The 21,852-nt window shown below is 31.1% G+C and overlaps 3 protein-coding genes across 11 annotated transcripts; 2 read left to right on the forward strand and 1 right to left on the reverse strand.

Annotated features, from left to right (window-relative positions):
- Positions 1-1,241: 1,241 nt before the first annotated feature.
- On the reverse strand, positions 1,242-5,529 carry LOC114415055 (uncharacterized protein At2g24330-like). Its single transcript, XM_028379566.1, has 6 exons — positions 5,247-5,529; positions 4,819-5,088; positions 4,008-4,152; positions 2,974-3,083; positions 2,113-2,539; positions 1,242-1,949 (listed from the first exon to the last, which is right to left on the reverse strand). Exons 2-6 carry the CDS (start codon positions 5,083-5,085, stop codon positions 1,672-1,674), a joined length of 1,227 nt encoding a protein of 408 aa, XP_028235367.1. The 5' UTR covers positions 5,086-5,088; positions 5,247-5,529; the 3' UTR covers positions 1,242-1,671.
- Positions 5,530-11,285: 5,756 nt separating this feature from the next.
- Positions 11,286-12,221, forward strand: LOC114414025 (fasciclin-like arabinogalactan protein 10). The gene has a single exon (XM_028378399.1). It carries the CDS (start codon positions 11,356-11,358, stop codon positions 12,073-12,075), a length of 720 nt encoding a protein of 239 aa, XP_028234200.1. The 5' UTR covers positions 11,286-11,355; the 3' UTR covers positions 12,076-12,221.
- Positions 12,222-16,584: 4,363 nt separating this feature from the next.
- LOC114415056 lies at positions 16,585-20,660 on the forward strand. 9 transcript variants are annotated; one of them, XM_028379574.1, is made up of 5 exons: positions 16,587-16,837; positions 17,015-17,070; positions 18,176-18,237; positions 18,321-19,234; positions 20,011-20,660. In XM_028379574.1, the coding sequence occupies exons 4-5, from the start codon at positions 18,366-18,368 to the stop codon at positions 20,045-20,047; spliced, it is 906 nt and encodes a 301-aa protein (XP_028235375.1). In that variant the 5' UTR covers positions 16,587-16,837; positions 17,015-17,070; positions 18,176-18,237; positions 18,321-18,365; the 3' UTR covers positions 20,048-20,660. The 9 variants fall into 9 exon arrangements, with proteins under 9 accessions (XP_028235378.1, XP_028235375.1, XP_028235372.1 ...); XM_028379571.1 differs by lacking the exon at positions 17,015-17,070 and having other exon boundaries at positions 18,176-19,234; positions 20,011-20,047; positions 20,153-20,167; positions 20,243-20,660; XM_028379577.1 differs by lacking the exon at positions 17,015-17,070 and having other exon boundaries at positions 16,585-16,837; positions 18,176-18,993; positions 19,132-19,234.
- Positions 20,661-21,852: the final 1,192 nt, after the last annotated feature.

Below are 21,852 nucleotides of genomic sequence, written 5' to 3' on the forward strand. Positions count from 1 at the left end.
TGTTATTTTCAAAACACAAGAAATTAGAACAAAAGAGTTAAAGACTTATTCTTTTGTTAGTTAACTTTATTACATAAATAAATTTTAAGGTATATATATATATATATATATATATATATATATATATATTGGTTTTAAATATAAACAAATTTTAATTAATTTGATCATATTTAATGTTAAAAAAAGAATTTGAGTTTATTATTACTTTAACCTATGACATAAATGAATGTTTCAAGTGGTATCACAAGACAATTCATCTTTTTTTATTCATCTTTTTTATAGTGGTATCACATGACGATTCATTTTTTTTTATCACAACTTTTTTTACGGATAAAATGAATAATATGTAAAAGATGTATTAGTTTGATAGTTTAATTAAAATTAGTTTTAAAATGATACACCTTTGATGAATACTTATTATAAAACAAATTATGCATAACAGTTACAAAATTATAGAGAGAGAAAAACATAACATTGACAATTGTAAAATATATGTTAGAGAATATGTTTTTACTGATTTTATGTTTTAATTAATCCAGTAATTTTAACTAAGGGTGAACACAAATCCGACTTGATTCAATGATTCCATCAATCTGAAAAAATTGAAGCAAAAAATATAGAATGGTTTCAATCATGAGTTCATTTTTGGGTTTTAAAATTACAAATTTGATGTCATATAGGATTTCGGGATTGAGAAACACCAGCCAATCCAAACATATATTATTTTTAAAAAAAAAATTATACTGTATAACTATATCATTTTTATATCATGTGATTATATAATTATAATTTCTAATACTATTTATTAACTTTATTTCATTTTGATATAACATATACTGTTAGTAGTCATATCATAATAAAAAATTGACAAAACTTACATATAATTCTATAAATATAACATGTATTATTATCCGATTAAACTTAAAATTTTATCTCGATAATATGCTTAATAATATGCCTATTAAGCATATTATCAATATGAAATTTTAATTTTAATTGGACAACAACACATTCAACACCTGTAAAACTATATGGAAGTTCTGTTCAATGAAAAATCCCTACCTTCTTACAAGTCAACCCCTAAAATTGGGCAGGTGACATATATATATCATCACCCATAAGCTTAATACCTCCATCATACTACTTGTAGCTTTTATGTTCCTTTATAAATCATATTAATGAAATAATGGCCAAGCAAATGAACAGTGCTCTATTTGTCCAAGTACAGTAATAAATGTTCGAAACAAATGAATAATAATTCTTGCGTATACAGTATATATACAAAAAACCAGAAACATAACATTGGACTAAGTCGGTAATCCTAGAATGAAATTATAGCTCATGGATACATCAAATTTAAATCCATTAAACACAATGGATACAAATCCCGTTTTCAAAATTTCTTTCAGGTACAATCCAAGTTTTAAAACTAGAACTAGAACACTGTCACGATATAATGTCACAAAAAAACGAAAAAATAAAGCCAAAACTGCCTTAACAAGCAATACGTGTAATCTATGTATCTAAGTATTTCATCACTCTTCCTGTTGCAAAGCCACCAAGGAAACCAATTGCAATTCTCCCCTTATATATAGTCAGTTTGTGTCCAGAACAAGGGCCATGACATGTAATTCCGACAGCTGAATCATAAAAAAGAAAACAGCTGTCCTTTTAATCAATTTTCTCATCCACGCTTGCCCTTTCTGATACTTCCTCAATCTCAGAGCTAGAAGCACTTCCGGGACTACTGCTTGTGATTACACTCTCGGCTGCAGAAGCCCTAGCATTCTTAACTGCATCCGTCACACCATCATCTGTGTTTGGAGTCCCCCCCGTGTTTGGAGAAGTAAGACCAGAGATATGCTCATCTGATTGCTTCGGTTTGTTCAGGGCATGACAATGCGGGCAGTAGTATGTGATAACTGGGAAATCCTCCTTCCGAGCCAGACCTGAAAGAAAATAAGCAGATAAGAATACACATTTTTTTACTGTTGTATTCATCTATTAACATGGTCTATTGTAAAAAAACAAAATAGCACTTGTACAATCATCTTTATTCTGCAATAAATGCAAAAGGACATGATCATAAAAGATCAAATCTAGCCCCCTTACCATTATGCATATAGCAGTTACCGCATATGAGCGCATATGACTGTGTTGGGTCTTCGCCCACAAGTAAAGCTGCAATTCGTGCAATCCATCCTCCATCTTGTGTGGTTGAACTTTGAGGTAAGTGATGTTCAACAACAACAGGCTTATTGAGCTCAAAAGTCTGAGTTTGATCGATTCCTCCTGGACCAACTAGTTGTTGATCAGCAAAATTTGGTGTGGTTGTCCCTGGACTAGTGGATCTAGATTGAAGTTGTCTCCGATTTCGAAGTCCAGAGGACTGCACAATTTCAATGTCATTGCTCCTCCCCAGTGGAGCACTGGGACTGGATTCATCTCCCAGGTACACTTTCAAACCAGAATCTGCACCCAACTTAGATGCTAAAACACTTGCAGCAGCTGCTTTTGCAGCTGGGTCTGGATCATATCTCTGAGTAGATCACAAGTGAAACACACAATAATATTAAACCAGTCGCAAACAGTTGCCATCAAGAGCTGCTCTTTCAGTAATGCACTTTATAAAGTATATACATGGGTATAGCTGTTAAATCAATGAAATAAATGAACCCGATTACAGCAGTCACGTGATTTTATTCACATGTTCACATTATTGATTCTTTCGAAAAATAGAAGCATTGAATTTTGAATGTCACGGATAAAAATTTAAAAACTAATTGAGAATTAGGAGCCATGTCATCAAACTTGATTGGATTCTGAAAATTATATAATGAACTGTCTTTCAACTTAAGATTTCAATATTAATGAACCCCAGCAGACTACAACCCCGAAGTTCCACTCCAAACACCAGAAATGAAAGATGGTGATATTGAAAACCATGTAACAAGCCTTGCTTCAAACAATCACCTGAATGAGCTGTTGTGTAGTGTAATAATTTGTCCTTTCTTTGAGCTCATCAATTTTTTCTTGCCTTTCAGCTCGAAGCCTTTCAAGAATTTTCTTATCCCTGCGATCACCTATAAAATCACAAATTCAAAAAGTAAGGGAATTTTATTTTCACTTGGCATATAAATTATAAAACTCTAAGCACTAGTTGCCGGTCCAAAAGGTGTGCATCTTTAAATTGGAATCCAATGTTTTAAAAATTAAAATCATTACAATTGTGAAGAATAGCTTTTATAACTAATGATTGACAGTGAGAAACTACTTATTAGTATCAAATGCTGCACCTTCATGCATCTTTCTCTACACATAAGTTTCATTAGAGCTGTTTGAACATGATTGCACGAACTTCAGGAATTTTTATAGCATTTAAAACATACTGATCCAGCATTGATATCAGCATTTGCAGGCTACATCAGAGCAATGAATATGATAGCATGAAGAAAATCAGACACTCTTTCCTAAAAAGCATTCACCTAGGAAAGGACTAAACGACAGACTTTTCCTCTGGCTCTCTTAATTATTGAAGGCATTGCTCACAGAAGTTTATCAACAATTATTGGCTTAAAAGTTAAAACTCACTTTTGAAATTTTGCCATCCTAACTTATTGGAGAAAATATTCTAATGACAGATGAATTGAAAGCTCTTTTCAATATTAAGTTGCATCATAAATAGGACCACATGACAAAATCAAATTTGAGAATTACAACATAAAAGTTAAGATTTCGTTGACATAGATGACAACTGCAGATTAAGTGACATGGAAATAGGAGATATAGTGTTGGCTTAGTGGGAAAGGGAGAAGGGAGGGGGAGGGGGCATGGATTGGAATCCCCCCACTAACAATTAACAACTAATATTTGCCGATAAATAAAAAAGTAACATAGACATAAAAATACTTCCAAAGTTTCAAATTTCAATTGTTAAAATTAGAAACAAAAATGTACACTAGCTTCTGCAAGATGTGCATGTTAATTGTAAAGCTTAAGACACTTACACATCCTTGTGAAGCTGACAAATGTTGTATAGGCAGCAGCTGCTAGTGCAGGCAAAAGAAACATTGGTGAAACCCGGATTGCCCTCATTTTCCAATTCAGATCGATTGATCTAGTTGTCATAATAGCATAAACTACAGCAACGACCTGAAAGTTGAAACTATTTTAAGCACATTCCTTCTTTCTCTTTAATTACCATTTAAAAAATTGCTGTAACAACAGAGTAGGACCACAAGACCAACTTATTTAGAAATAGAGAGAATAAGTAACCACTTAGTTGGGTAATTAGTAAAAATGAATGACCACTCTGATTTATTATTCCATCCTATATCTGTAAAACTGTAATTAACTAGCTCTGATGGTCCTAAACTCGAAAAAACTAAGCAATGTAATATCAATTTGTTGGTAGAGAAGTTACAAGTTAGAAATTTTAAGGGTTAGTATAAAATCCCTCACATTGTCAACCAATCACAAATCATGGTAGGTTGGTAAGACTTTTAACTTTTAAGATTAAGACAATTATTGTAAAAGTCAATGAACTTACCATAAACTGTAATTTGTGATTGGATGATAGCATAGAAACTCTTTACACAGGAAAGTGTATAAGCTATTTACTCAAATTATAAATCCTTTAAATATTAATTCACATTGGCAAAGGGACAACTGAAACTTCTGTCATGTTCAAAGGACAAAATATGATAAAACTGACACACATAACAATCTCACAATGAAATGCAGAAAAGCATGCACTATTGAATGGCAACAAAATATTGAATGGGAGGAAAAGTGTAATCAACTATTAACGCTGCGCACCTCAAATATGACAGAAAATACAATAAGATTGCGGGAAATTCTCCTCCAGGATCGGGATCTCCTGTTCATTCTAGTCATGACTTGAGCTTCCTCTTTAGAAATGTACTGGAGTCTCTTCTCAAAATCATCGCCGTGTAACCTAAATATCCCGTTCCAAATACGCAACAAGAAACCTTTGTTCTTCTTCTTTCCACTCCCAGAAGGACTGGTACCACCCGTCGTCTCTTTCATCTCACCTTCCCCAACCGCTTTGTCATCGTCCGCCATCCCCTGCAAATTAATAATAATTCCACGATTCAAATTCGCTCCAACAAATTCAGCAACTAATCGTCTCAAGATATTCCGTGAATTCATTCATGCAGTCATCGATGATGATGATTTTGAAGAATTGGATCAACGAAGGAAGAAAGTGAATTGGAGAAATATACCTGATTGTTGGTTCTCTGGAACAATTAGATCTCGCAAGTGTGTGTGGCGATTGGATTAGAGGAGAAGGAAAAGCAATGGGGCTTTGAAATTGTGGTGTTATCTTTTTTCCCCACTTTCCAGACACGAACGACGTAAACACGGAGTACGAAGGAAACGAATACGTGGATTCCACTCAATGAATGAATTTTCAATTCCTTAGAATTGGAAAACAATACGAGGGGTGAGGTTTCTTAATTGGCACCAACAAAATCAAACCCCACGAACCACAATACCTTAATCATTGGGGTAACGTGAAAATGGTGTTATGAAATACCGTAGTTCTACCAGTAGTAATTTTTACTATTTCTTAGTGGAAACTTAGATTGTAAGACATATTATTTAAATAACTTGTAATAAAAAATTGTACACAATTGATTCCTTTATTTGAGTTTGACTTAGAGTCTTAGAGATTACTTAAATCTATGTGTATATACCTATTTTGTGTTCCTGATAAAAATTGTATATAATTTATTGATTTATTTGAGTTTGACTTGGACATTTAAACTAATACTTATATTGTTCCTAATAAAATTGATTCGTTTATTTGAGCTTGACTTGCACATTTTAAATCTAAGCTTATATACTTATATTTTTCCGCAAGTCTTTTACCTATTTGAGAAAATTTTAATAAGTATTAAGTTTCTAAATTTATAAATTGTTTTCTTTAATCACATTTTTGCTAAAGTTTATGTTTCATTCGGCATATTATTTTTTTAAAAAAAAAATTGAGACCTATGAATAATTAAACCAGTGATCTAGTCCCTGAGTTATTTAAAAAAAATAATTAAATTTCTGAAGTTAACAGAGTCCTAATAGGAATGTGATAAGAAATAATTAAAAATTTTAAGGAATTAATTATAAACTTTAAAATATAATAATTTATTTAAATTTTAAATAATTAAGAGACTTATAGATTATTTTAATCTAAATTTAATTCATTCAACTTATTTATAGTTTAATTATTTTTTGTTTATCATATTTTCTTTAAATTATTTGTTGTTTATTAAATTATTACTTTAATATATACTTGTATATTAAAAAATAAAGTAAAATAATAATAAACTATATATAATTTTATATTATGCATTTGCTGCAGTATTTAAAATATATTTTTTCAACACAATATTTGTTATTAAGTGAAATTTATACGAAGTTCACTAAGAAGTATAATCCGCCTTACTTATTTTTTATATGAATTTTATCTAATAAAAAAATTTTAAAAAAGTATATTAAAATATGCTGTTAATTAACGTTCTAATTGTTTTCCTCTCTGCATTTTCAAATATATCGAATGTACCACAAATAAATAAATCGAAGCACTAATAAAGCACATAAAATTATATGCACAAGTGCCAGGGGTTCAAATATTTTGGGGAACATTTTACGAAGATATACTCGGTGGAAGCCATAAACAAGTATATATAATTTCACTTTACCTAATAGCATAGGTTCATGTTTCAAGTGTCGGGGTTCAAACCTTTTTTTCCTCGTACGTTACAGCTAAGAAAAAGAAAACTGCCATAACAGAACAATTATCAATAAGAATGAATTTAAATTATGAAAAGCTAAAATTCCAAAAGATACATAATATATTTTTTGATACACCCGAGCAAAGCCCCTAGGACCAATTAAGTAACATAACCAGGAAATGACAACTTTATGCTACGATGCAGAAGGAGATTTTAATGATATCATGACAAGATAACAATATATAATAAATTTGTGTAATTATGTGTAATTAGTATATTAACTTATATTATTAGTATTATGTAAATTAATTTGTTTTTAGTCTAGACATAATTTTAGGAGTTTTATTTAAATAATCAATCTGTATAGTTCAATCTTAGAAGATTTTACTGTAATTCTTTTATATATATTTATACTTTAGCAAAATATAAAATATAAAACATAATTATTTTGTGATATAATCATTTATGGTATTAGAACAATTATGTTTGAAATTTGGTGACAATTAATCATTATGAAGAGAAGACTCTTAAGAATGAGTCTCATAAATAAGAAGAACATAAGATGGGTGAGGAAAACTTCATCACCCTATTAATTGAATTTCAATGATCCGAGAATTGGACAAGGAAAAGTGTGAACCCCCTATGAGGAAATAGAGCTCATCCTTGTGTCCACCTGTTCCAATTAACGTCCTCGAAATTCGGTCATGCACAACAGATAACTTGTTAGTGATTCAAATAACATATTTCAATTCATCCATCATCTGTGAAACAAGTGCAAACACTAGGATCTCATAAGAAAACAATTCAAGTTTAACTAGACTTACTAGAGAAAAGTGAGAGCTTACAAAATGGTTTGTATTTCATGGACTTGTGTCACAAATAATTAGGACATCCTTTTTTAAAAATCACCTAGTTAATTCTTGAGGTTGAAAAACACAAGATAACAATTTAGTAAATAAAATATGTGAAGTCTGTTTTAGAACCAAACAAGATTGAGAGAAATTTCCTTTTGAGTGAACAAAAATCCAATAGTGATTTATGGGGATGATATAGAACTCCTTTTACTTGTGGTGTTTTTTATTTCCTGACAATAGTTAATGATTATTCACACAATGCTTGTTTTTTTGCCACTCCTCTTGGTGACGTTGGATGTGTACCTGTGAAACATGTTATCTGCTATGCAGTCCATGTCGTTAGCATTTTGCTCCGGCACCTGCTGGTACGTTGTTGATGATGATGATGAAGAGGTTGAGGAAGACACAGATTCGAATTTGGCGAATGTGTTCAATGCTAGGAACAACCGAATTCTCGTTGTTGGTGGATTTGTCAGTGTTGAGGTTAACGTGGTTCTCAGAGAAAGAAATGGGAGCGGCGTGCAGGGGAGAATGGCCATGTATAACGTTGGTGTTGTTGGGTTTTGCTGAGGGGTGGGTGTAGTCAAGCATTTGAAAAGTGTGACACATGGCATTCGAGGTTTGTTGTTACGTGGCCAATTGCTACCGTATGCCTATCCATGTACTTACTCCTACGTATTTTTTTTTATGAATTTTTTAATTAACTAAACATGTAATTAATTGTGAAACAATTTATCATTTTTATTAATAATTAATATATTTTGTAATTAAAATTGAATTAATTAGATATAAATTATCTTTATTAACATTAATTAAATCAAATTATGATATTAATTTGTATCATATTTAATTTGATTATAATTAAAAAGGAGGTGAAGAAAATAGTGTGAGAGAGAAAGAGAAATGGGGTGGAGTGTTATGATAGAGAAGTGAGAGAGTAAAGGAGAAGGATTGTTGAAAGGGTAATTAAGAAAAAGAAAGATAAAATGATTAAATTATTACGGTTAGTAGTGTCAATACTAATTTAAATGATTAGGTGTTACCTTATCGAACAAGACCAATTCCAAGCTCAAACGACCCAGCCTCCAAAATACAAAATTTATAATGGGCCATTTTATTTAAAATTAAAAAAAGTTTTTTAAAAACACATAAATTTTTCTTCTTAAAAAAAGTATAAAAAAAGCAGTTATTTTTTTCTCCTTTGAAATTAAAAACAGACCAAAAAGTAAAAAAAAAAAATACTTATTTTATTATTTTTATACAAATGAATTTAAACAAATGATTGTGCAACACCTAATGTTTTTTAAACATAAACTAATGCAGCTGCCTAGCTAAGAATAAGAGAAAGGGCTCGCTATTGCGTTGGCTCTTAACATAAACTAATGTCCCACCTACCCTGATCATACGACTTGGCTAGCTGTTGTAGTTCGTTGGCCCTTTACATTGCGTGTTTCTGTGCATTTAATGGTTGAAGCTCTTTACAAACTCTCAATCCCTGTTATGTGTTCTTCAGTCAACGTATCTATTCTATCAAGAGTAATAAAAGAAGATTCTATTTCCACGTACATGTGAAGATTCTAAGTAATATTTTCCCTCTTTCTTTCAACATCTGATTTATCTTTTAGAATAAAGTTTTGTAGACATTGTTTTTAAACACAACAAATTAAAAATTAACCAACGCATATCCTTAGATATAACAAATCAAAAATTGACATGCGTGAAAAAAAAAAAATATATCAACAAGTCAGCATTTTTTTGGTTTGCTTTCTCTCGCTGCTCCTGGATGCACCGTCTCTCTCCGTGTTGCCTCCGTTGACAAAATCAGTAACCACACACCACTGTAGATCATGGCAGTCTTCCGGCGAGTTATGAAATTGGTCAGGGTTCACAATCGCAAGCAGCGGGACAGGTCCCTTATCTCCGCCGCCCTCTTCCCCACCGTCTTTGTCTCTTTCTTCGAAATTTACTGCCAAAGCACTCTCATCTGTGATCGCCGCCGACTTGTCAGAGCTCCAACGCAAACTTGGACCTTCTTCTCTCCTTTTGCTGAAAACGTTGCTTGCTAGCAGATAGATCAATGAGATAAATGGTGTGACTTCGTTGATTTTTGTGAATGAGGTGGGTTAGTATTTAAATGAGACTTTCTCTATCTTTTAGTTGAATGTTTAGGTCACACAGTTGTTAACAAATGTTTTTTTTTTTTTTAAGATTTTCCTATCTAATCTTGAGACTGTTGTTAACATACTATGGTATCTTTTTTTGGATATGATCGTAATAATTTTTAGAAAACAACTATATTAATATTAAATATATATAAATATTTTAATCATCTATTTATTTTACACAAATAACTATTTATAATATTTAAAATTATTTTTTCTCAAAATAGAATAACATGAATAATAAAACTCTCTTTTTAAGTATGTTATGTTACAAACTCAGGACTTGATGACACTATCTTTTAATTTTTTATAATATTTTCATATTTACATTGAAAAAATTATTTATATTATTAGTATACTTTAATTAACTTCTTAAAGAAGTTTATATTTTCTAAAAAATAAAAAATTATTAACATGCTTAACAACATAAATTTAAAAATATTATTTATTCTTAATTTTTTTTAATTATTTCTTTAAAATAACCTAAATAAAACATATATTAAGATGACTTGAAAGATGAATTAATAAAATGATTAAAGTGTGAAATAAAGAAAATACATATGCAACATTTTTGAATAATTTTATTATGAATAGTTTCAATTTAGTTTTGTGTTTGAAGCTAAACTTTTATATACCAATTATTCTATCTAGGACATAGATTCATTTGTAAGGTTAAAAACACAAAAGGAAGTGCTTCAGAAGAATCTTACATGCATGCGATGGTGAAAATTGGTCAAGATATCGGCATGCTTGATCTGATTAAAAAATAAGGAACTCAATCACAAAAAAATAGTTCAATAATCATCTAACTAAAAATGGTCAAATTAAAGAAAACAAAATAGGTTGAATATACAAGACTTCTTTGCATTGGTTGCGCATGAAGTGCAAAATGAAGATGCATGGACATTTGGGTTTCAGATAATTTCACATGCATGTTTGTAAAAAAATAAAACTCATTTATAATTAAGTTTAAGTTTAAAGTTTGTTAAAAAAAAATGAAGATGGACACTTGGGTATCGGGTTTCGGGTTTCTGATAGCCCTTTGCATGAGAGAAAAGGAAGAACGGACGCTCAACATGCATGTTGGTAAAAGAATAAATTAACATGAGAGAAGATAATTTTGTTGAGACGGTCACGACTGGTTGAAAAGATACAAACAAAAATATAACATAACATTATTCTGCAGTTTTTCTAGTCAAAAGAATTATTCTGCGATTCTTGCTGATCTGCTAATCGGTTGAGACATTTTCGTTAAATATTTAGCATCGCATCACGATCCACCAATAAATACTCGTTTTACATGCTTATATTATTATATCCCTCGTCATGCACGTACGTTTCATTACACAAACCATGCTTGACCAACCAAAACCTCCATCAAAAATAGCAATGATCACCCAGATAGAGTCTTTCGCTCCCAAATTTGACTCCAACTAAAAATAACCTTCAATTGATCCCACAGAACCCCTATAAATACCCAACACAACAATCCCATACATTTTCATCATCCAGATTGGTTTCGGATATAAACAATAAAATAAAATAAAACAGAAGAGAAGGAAACAGAAGTAAAAAAAAAATAAAATGGGTTACACAAGATCTTCTCTTCTGTCCGTGGCTCTTGTCTTGGCATTCTGTTCAAGCATTCAGGGTTTGGACATCACCAAATTGTTGGGCGAATATCCCGAATATGCACAGTTCAACAAATACCTAACTGAAACCAAGCTGGCGGACCAAATCAACAGCCGTAACGCCGTTACAGTCCTTGCCCTTGACGACGCCGCAATGGCTTCCCTCTCCGGCAAGTCGCAAGACGCCGTTAAGGCCATCCTTAGCACCCATGTGCTCGTCAACTTCTACGACGAGAAGAAGCTGATGGAAGCCGAAGGTAGTCGCACCAAGGTCGAAACCCTATTCCAATCCTCCGGTGTCGCCAAGCCCAACCAGGGTTACATCTACGTGGCGCTCATCAACGAGGGGGAGATTGCGTTCGGTTCCGCCGCCGCCGCACCGAATGCACCTTTCGAGGTTGTGCTTGTGAGGTCCGTGACGAGCCAACCCGACACCGTTTCGGTTCTTCAGGTTAGCAAGCCTATCGTTGCACCTGGCGTTGAATCTGCGGCAGCAGCAGCGACATCTGCTACGGTGCCACTTGCAACAACCGCCGCCGACGGTGCCGGTGATAACATTGCACAGTCACCTTCTGCTTTGGCACCAGGTCCCAGCAGCGATGCTTCCCGCGTCTACATGGGACTCTTTGGTGCTGCTTCCGCCATCGCTTCCCTCGTGATGCTCGCTCTCTAAATGACGAGAAAATTAATTAAGATAAACAATGCTGTTAATTATCACGGATGAGGAGATGTTAATTATTGCGAAAACGCTTGTTTATGATGATGTTAGTCTGTTGATGGGATTCGTTCTTTGATCTGATTGAATATTCTTTCTATGTTTCTAACTTCTAACTCTCTCTTTCTCTATCTATCGTATCACCCTGTTTTACTTCAACGCAAAAGAGATAATAAAAGTTGTTTCATATAAGGTATATAAAAAATATTATCGTACAAAATAGAGAATAAAGTAAATGCATTTTATATAAATATGCAGATCAATATAATTATACTAACCAATAAACTGAGAGAACCCGATTAAAGAATTAAAAATTGAATGAAAAAGTTAGCATTTAGTGTTACTGATATATTTTCCGTGTACTTTTTAATGAAAATTTTTTTTATCAAATTTTTAAAACAAATTAAAGGTCCTGCTTGGCAAGATCATTTTACAGTATGGTTGTAAATGCTAACAAGTGGAATGCTAGCTAGCAGCACTCTCCCTTCCATACTATTTCTATATTTAATTATAATTTATTAAAAATTATTAATTTTGATAAATTTATTTTTTATTAAATGAAAAACCAAATTAAATATATAAAAATGATAATTTCTAATAAATTATTATCAATTATAAAGAGAATCCTTAAAAATAAGATTTTTAAAATCAGAATCGGTAAAGCCATTTGTTTAAAGTTCAAAGGTTAAAACTAGGTTGAAGTACCATAGTTCAACCGATAATAATTAAATAATAATTTTAAATGTTTAATATAATGTATTAATGTTGAATTATTAAAAATATGCACACATCAAAATAACCAACCGTCTAAACATTTAGTAATGAACCTACACACAAAATAATATTTAAACAAAATAATAATATAAAAAAAAATGAAAAGTGAACTTACAAAATTCTAAATATGAACCACAGGTCTTTACAAATTAATTGTAATAAAGAGTTCTTTTTATATAAACTGTAATAAAGAGTTAATAGGTGTCAAGTGTCAAGGATAGACCAAAAATCAAAAAGCTACTTTTACCTTTCAAGCTCCAAAGCTACGTGAAAGAAAAGATACTAAATGACAGTGAAAAATAAAATTTCGTGATTTATGACTTGCTATTTCAGCTGTTGATTGACATTGAAAAAATAAAAAACACATAGCAAAAGCAGTGAAATATTTAATTGAGAACTAAACACTCCAAAATTCAAAAGCCACAACACAGGGGCAAGCAGAGGAGACGAGGCAGCGGTGCCATGGCGGCTCCATATTGCAGGCAAAGGTAGAAGATGGCCCGTGTGGTGGTTCCGACGAAGAGGGAGACTGGTCTTTTCTATGATAGATCTTTGCTAGTGAGGAAAGAAAAGATTTTTATTTTTTTATAAAAAAAAACTAAATCAGACGGATTCTATCAGCCCGTTTTGAAACGAAAAACCGTCGATTTTCATCGGTTTTCGATCGATTTAAACGGTTTTGACCGGTTTATTAATCTCTCGGTTTTGTAGTCATATCAGACCGGACACCTAACTGGTTAAATCAGTCAAACCAATCGCCCATTCCGATTTTAATAACTTGCCGGAAAAAGAATGTCAAGAAGTGTCAACTAACATTTTTCTCATGCAAACAATGCCTCGAGAGAACTTGGTAAGAAAATAAATGTAAACAAAAAATATGTATTGAATGGAGAACATAAAGATGTTGAAAAGGGATATTTCATAAATTTTAGTTATCGATCAAATCAGTGTATAGTAATTTACATTGATAATATGGCTATGAAAAAAATGTTGCCTGCATAATTTTTTTCAATATACACACAAGTACAACTCTTATGTGAAGTTCTGACTATAAAAAAGCTATCAACCAAAAAGTTCCTTTCAATTAGATAAGAATAATTTTCTTAATTAATTACGAGTACATCTTCAATGGGATGATATGATTAAATAGAGGAAAAATAAAGGACTTAAATATATTTTTTATGTCCGAAAAATATATTATTTTTAGATTATTATCTCATTTTATTAAGTGATGACATAACACTTTATCTATCACGTTATCAAACCTTATTATTAATATGTCATTGTCATTGAGGCAAAAATAATTATATATCATCAATCCAATAAAAAAACAAAAATAAATGCTACAACAACTTTAACAAATCAAATTTGATACCAGATTTGATGTGCGGGTGCCCGATATCCATTTGATGCATTTCTAGCAGAAATAATGTGGGAGTGATTGATTCCTTAAATCAAAACCCACCAGAAAAAATGAAAATGCAAGCAAAAAAAGCATCATTAAGTGAGCTAGAGCTACTTAAGTTAGGCATGATATCTTATGTATCCTCTAAAAATGATCCTATTATATTAAATTCTCTGAAGATTTTGTTACAAATAAATGTGTATGATAGAGATATAATCTATTATGTTATTAATTTTAATAAAAAATGGTTATTTATTTTTTTATTAAATTGTTAATTTGAAATTTTTTTTATTAGAATTAGATACTTGTTATCATAATAGAGATTATGATTAAATTATGATAACAAGAAAAAATTATAATAATTTTAATCTAAATTATTTTTGGTTGTAAAAATATAATAAATAAGACATTAATAATTTAGATAGATCAATATATATGTAATGATCTTTATTAAATAAAAATTAATAGATCTTATTTATTAAATTACATATATAGATGATGTGCATGTAGATGTTATAATTGAAATGACTCAATTGAGAATTTCCAATGGTTTAATATTATCTTAATATATCAATATGAATATCTCAAGAAAAAATGTAATAGTTTCATTTAACCTAAAATTATCATAATAATTAATAAGTTATTTATTATATTTTAATCTCGGACACCTAATATTTTAGGGTACTAGTTGAATGAATATTAGACATGATTAAATGCTTGTAGAATCAATTATTCATAAAAAAAGGAGTCCATTAAATATTGGTAATGAGTTTGAACTCTAATATAATTAAGACCATGATCAAAACAATTTAATGAAAGAAAAAAAACTTGAGTTTGATAGTAATACAATACTCTAATGTTAACATTGAGCTATAAATAATAGAAACAAATATTACATGATTCCTCTATTAATTCTTGAAGGTAAAAAAATGTTATTTCATGTTACTCGAATCTTAAAGAGTTATGGGATGCTTACCTTGATTAATAATACATACTTTGATTAATAAATTAATTATAATAAAGTTAGTCTCAATTTAGTATTGAACTAGAGTCATACATAAATGAGTATTTTAATATTTAGAAAAGAAAATAATTTATTTAATAATTAAATTAAAAAAACTAATTTAATCAAATCAATATTTTAGTGGAATATTATTATATTATTTATTAGTACCAAACATATAATTAATATAAAAATATATTATTTTATAAATGTGAAAACTGTCCACCAAATAATAATAAAATTCTATTGTTATATATCATAATCAAATTATGTAATTAGTTATAGTATATAATTATGTGATTATTTGAAAATTATATTTGTCTTATATAAGGAAGTTTTTTAAGATAAAATATGAGTTAATTTTTATTTTTAAATATAAAAATAAAAATATAAAAAATTAATTTAAATAAAATCTCTTAATTTTAAAAAAGATCTAATTTCATATCTCTTTAATATTATAAATAATTTTGTTACATTGTTGAAAAAAAATCATTATTTTAAAAACACACATCCAAATATACAAATCATTCTTTCCTATCTATTATTATTGTAATATACTTTAAATGAAAAATAAATTTTAATTTTCCGGTGCAAATATTATGAACACTTATATCATAACAATCGGTTTTACCCACTAAAAATGATATCTTATGTGCGCAATGGAATGATATTAATTGAATTTTTTTCAATTTACAAGAAAGAATTAACTTCATAGGCATATTACTCAGTTACATAACACGTGGAGGTGAATCAAGACTATACAACAATTTATTGTCTTACATGTTAGAAATATCGACTTCTATTTCCCCTTGATAAAATATAAATAAAATTGACTTCTAGACAACAATTTGGCCTGTCAGTTCAAAGCGTGTGATGTGATGAGCCTTTGCTAGGCTAAGACGTGTGGACTTATTGGATCAATGAATAATCCAGAATAATAATACATATTATATATAGTGGACAAACTTATTTAAACTTAAAACAAATAATTTAAAAATACGTATTTTTTTAAATATTTATTTAATAAATAAATAGGATTTGTTATTCAAAACAAATAAAAAATAATTTTTTAAGCACAGTTCAGACAAAATGTTGCAGAGATTTTTAGAAACCTTGTTGGTCTTTTCTAGTTTGGATGAGAAGAAGCAAGGAGAAATGAATCTTGTTGGTCTTTCTTCTCCTTCTATCAAATACAAACTAAGTTACCTAAGTAGCACACGCTTATGGTAATTAACTAATTATTAATTAGTTCCGGACATTGAAAAGGGCATTTACGTCATTGGGGCTGAACTTAGTGTACCACGACAACCTTTACTTATGTTTATTTTCTTTCTCTCTCTAACATGCGTGCGTAGCTGTTGGAATTTGTATATGCTACCAAACCTCATACTTTCCCTAACTGCAATTAATCTGCATTTGCACGAACCTAACCTACTATCGAAAGTCGAAACATCCCCTGTCACTTTGACTCAACTCACACACCAATCTCCATATCCCTACCAATTTTCCCTATTCACTCATCAATTTTCTCGTATCAGGTCAGCTTCTACCTTTTCTCAATGTCACATTTCTCCTTTCCTATTTTTACTTTATTTTTGTCTCCTCTTCGATTTATGTTTAACCACACTGGTTAGGGCTAGCAATTGACATTTTCTTTTCCCTCTAATATATGAATAAATTTATAATGCGATTTTTTGTTCATTTGAATCTAACAGTTCTATAATTTATCGGCCGTACCTGTTGTTTCAGATTGGTCAACTTGGTTATTGATGTACGATCCTATTGATTTTTTTTTTTTATATATATTTTTTAATCTTCTTGTTAAGAAGGCCTACTGAGTTATTCTTGCCTTGTTAATTAGAGGATGTTATGTTGATCTGATTATTTTGTTTGATATAAATATTTAGTTATTCGCTAATCTAATTTAAGGAGTGGGTGATATATGATATATCTAGTGTATCTGATGAGCTCTAGATGCAGCGTTATGTGTTTTTTTGGATTGTGTCTGAAAACCAGTTCGTGTTAATAAGTTAGTATCAGGTTGCCAATTGACCTCATTTTCATCTGATTTTTTTAGTTTGGACTGATTTATTTCATGGAAACAGCCTTTCCAGCTTGCAGTGATAAAGGCTGTTTACTTCTACCTAGTGGGAGTGTTCTGAATTAGGCCACCCATTTATATATTGTGTCAATAATTATGATAGTTTGTATCAAAAGATGCAAATCCTTCGAAGAGTTTATGAAAATAGTGTGTTTGTTTGGTTTAAAGGAGGGGGAGGGGAAGGGAAGGATGAAGGAAGGGGCTCCTTCTTTGGTCCATAAGGAGAGGAAAGGGAAAAAATGGCAACCTCGTGCTATAAATGTCCCGCTGCTGAGGTCTAGGAAGGGCCAGACTCTTTATGTATCCATAGTAGGTTGCCTTACCTTGCATTTGCAAGAGGATGATTCCATGACACAAATCAATGACCTCTAAGTCACACAGAAGCACATCAAACCGTTGTACAAAGGAGGAGAGGAAAGGGAAAATAAAATAATTTATTATTATACACTCACAGCAGACAAATAAAATCATTCGAATCAAGTATTCAAACCAAGGACAATTAGTTTGTACAGTCAACAAACTTTTAGTATTTTTCCTCCCCTTTAAATCCTCCTATGTTTGGAGGGAGGGCAAAAATGGGTGGGAAGGGATTTTGGTCCTCTTACTTTCCTTCCCATCATTCCATTCTCCTCTAACCAAACACCATGTTAGTGTTACAAATAAAATTCTTGTTGGGTTTATAATTTCCCTGAATTTAAAATTTTAGATCATGTTTACCATATACTTGTGTATTGTTGGTTCCAAGCTAAATTCAAATTTTGTCTTCTTTTCTTAGGTTTGATCTGAAATCCAGGATTGCTACTTAGGTTTGCATCAATATAATCTGACAAGAGAATAGTAAGGAGCATGCCATAGACTATACAAACACACACTGCTGATTATTTATTTACTTGATGTAAGTGGCCTGTGCTTGGTTTCAGATTTTGTGGTAGTGTAGTCCAACTGTCCAACTTAGAGCAGGCAGCATGGAGGATATTCTGTTGGATACCAGGTGGGAAGATGTAATCTGCCCCATATGCTTGGAAGTTCCTCATAATAGTGTGCTCCTTCAGTGTTCATCTTATGATAAGGGGTGTCGTTCTTTTGTATGTGACACAAGTCAGTTGCACTCAAATTGCTTGGATCGTTTTAAAAGCACACATAGCATGCCATCCTCTTCAACATATGATTCAACCTCCCAATTGTCTGATGCAAATTCCATGGCAAATAGTGAGTCAGTGGTATCTGATTGTCAATACAAGCTGAGTTGTCCGTTGTGTAGAGGTGATGTTTTTGGGTGGATTATTGTTGATAAAGCTCGTGTGCATCTTGATGAGAAGAAGCGTTGCTGTGAAGAGGAGCAATGTGCATTTATTGGAAGTTACTCCGAGCTACAAAAACATGCTCAACTGGAACACCCTCATGCTTGTCCATCGAAAATTGATCCTGTCCGACAGCTTGATTGGAAAAATTTTCAGCAGTCATCTGAGATCATAGATGTTTTGAGCACTATTCATTCAGAAATTCCACGGGGAGTGGTTTTGGGAGATTATGTGATTGAATATGGGGATGATGACATTGCAGATGAGTTTGAGGACTTCCCTGGAGATGAAGGTAACTGGTGGACCTCTTGTATTCTGTATCATGCCTTCAATAACTTTAGAAGTTCTAGAAACCGAAGAAGGACAAGAGTTGGCGATCAAAGTAGGGTTAATCGCCATTTAAGTTCTGATACTTCAAATTCTGATGAAGGTTCTGTAGCATCTGTAGAGTATGGCGAGTATAGGCTAGATGAGATTGATGATGATTTTGTTAGTACAATTGGCCACTTGAGAGGTGAAAGTGGTTTTCGCAGGTGGGTAGTACATTTCCATCCTTTGTTTTTTCTTTTCTTTTCAGTTTTGACATTTCTATTGATATTCTGATGAGTTTTTAAGGCTAAAACTGAATTTATATGAAGCTAACAAACATCCCAAGAAATTGATTTTTCTCTGATTCCATGTTGAACATCACCCTGATATGTCTACCGTCTTTAGCCACCTAGAATCAAATTCTTTATATTTAGACATTTGAATGTTAATAATCTAATTTAACATCTTGACTCTTGAGGGGATATGTCATTATCATTACTGCAAAAGATATATTATCTATACATACCTCCTCCAAGGCATACTAACTGGAAAAGAAATCATAATCTCTATCATTTATTAACTATTAGCAATCTGGTATATGTTGTTACTTGTTATATATGTGCATTTTTTCAGAATACCCTTTTTTGTTATTCAATACATTATGTTCTTCCTGTTGTATTTTCAGATAATGGTGAGCTATTTTTACTGTCTTTTCTTTTTGGACGTTTATCTTAGAAGCTAGCCATATAGAATGGCTAATTTTCTTATAGCCTTTAAGAATGAGATTTAAACTGAATTTAAGTGATTGAACAGTATCATTTTTCCAGAATTCAATGTGATTTGGCAATCAATATTGAGATTTGAGAGTGACTGTGTTTGAATAGACTTACCAGGGGGATTTAGTTTGTTATTTGGTTTTTTTAATCATAACGCCAAGTTTGTTGTGCTCATGTAAAAGTAATATATTATATTTTAATACTTTAAGTTGTCCTATTTGCAGATCACGGAGACGTCATTCTCGCTCCAATGACAATTAGGTAAGTTATGTCTACAAATAACCTTCATTGTCCTTTCTGTTATTGTATGAAGTTTGTGACGACTTTAAACTGGATACTGATAGTATATTTCTTTCTGACTTGAAGTATGAGGTAGCAGTGGTGAGACCCTGGTATTTTGAGCTCTTTTGTTTTATTCCCTTTAATGTACTTATTAATTTTCAAGTGTTGGAGCAGTATTTGAACTGAAGGAAGCAGAATGAGAGGAAGAGATACACTCAACATAGAAACCAGTGTGATCTTGATGCAGCTGGTGTGACAACTCGCAAAGGTTACATTTAGGTCATCTAATGCATTTGTGATAACTTGAGGGACCAACATTACAAAATTGATAGTTGAATGTGGATTATATTTCAAGTTTCTGTTATGCTTACCATTAACTACCATTTAGTATGCTAGCCATTGGGAGCCTGTTAATTTACTCCTGTGCCACCAAAGTGATTCCGCTAGCTTTATGCTCTGCTTAACTATAGAACAATGAATTACTTCTTTTCCTTGTACATATAGCCGCTTAGTTGTGATGTATTATAATGATTCTAAAGTAGGGATGTTTACATGTCACTGAATAAAACTTTTGTTTTTTTTTCCTCCCCCATTTTGGTCCACGTAACTTAGGGTTCATGTGGATAGATTTAATAAAAAGTATGATATTTTTTATGAAAAATATTTTTAAAAATATTAAAACTATTTTATGATAGAAAATAGACTATGTATTATCATACAATTACAAATTACCAGGTATGGAAGTTTGTTAAACTACTTTATATTGGTAGTGCATAATTCTTAAAATTTTAAACAATATATGTTAAATTTGGGAAATGTCCCTTTTCTATAGTTTGATTTTTTTTAGAGTACTTTTAAGAAGAGCAAAACTCTAGACACAAAAGAAAAATAAATGGTTTTTTTTAGTTCTTCAGCACAAAATTAAAAGAAAAAAAAAACTCATCTAAACATATTAAAATATACTGTAAAAGTATTTTTTAATCTAGAAACATTTTCAAGACAAGCACATAGCCTTTGTTCAGTTTTGAGAAGAAAAAGAAAAAAGAAAACAAATAGAAGAGAAAGAAAAAAGAGTAGTACATTTTTAGATTATTTAAATTAATAAAAATAAAAGGAAAAGATAAAGAAATGTCAGGTACCTCTAGCATGTATAATTGGTTTGGATGGAAAAAAAAGAGAGGAAAATCTAATCATATTAATCGCTGATTTAAACTGGTAAAATGTAAAATAATATAATTAGAAGAAAGGATGGTTTTATTTTGTTTATTATAAAAGACTCTCCATCTATTCCCGTATTTTTTTTTTCTAAATAAATTGAGAAGGATCTTGTGTCGTGCCTCACATGCGGAAATGGAATATATGGCTAATGGTTGTACAAAAGTAATTCGACTCCATGACAGATGCACACGCCCTTTGGGTCTATGGTTCATGTTTTTTGGGATTGTCAATATGCTGCAACTTATGGATGTCGTTTTCCCCTCCTCCATCCATTCAAAGCTTCTAGACCTAGGATCTAGGATCTTCCCCAATAGTTACATACTAATTACCTTATTTTTTTTTAAATCACTCTAATTAGAATATTTGACTTTTCAGTTACACAAAAAATATTCAAACAAACTTTGGATAATTTTAAAATATTTAAAGTATATTAACAAAAACCGTCTTCTATCTATTTTAATATGTTATTCCGTTATAATATTTTGTCCGGAATTGCTTTCATATTATTAAGCAATTTTCATTGCTTTCTCTCCTTTTGAGTCCTTTAAAATCGAAGGATTATTTAT

Source organism: Glycine soja, chromosome 6, assembly GCF_004193775.1.
Source record: "Glycine soja cultivar W05 chromosome 6, ASM419377v2, whole genome shotgun sequence".
NCBI classification, from domain to species: Eukaryota; Viridiplantae; Streptophyta; class Magnoliopsida; order Fabales; family Fabaceae; genus Glycine; species Glycine soja.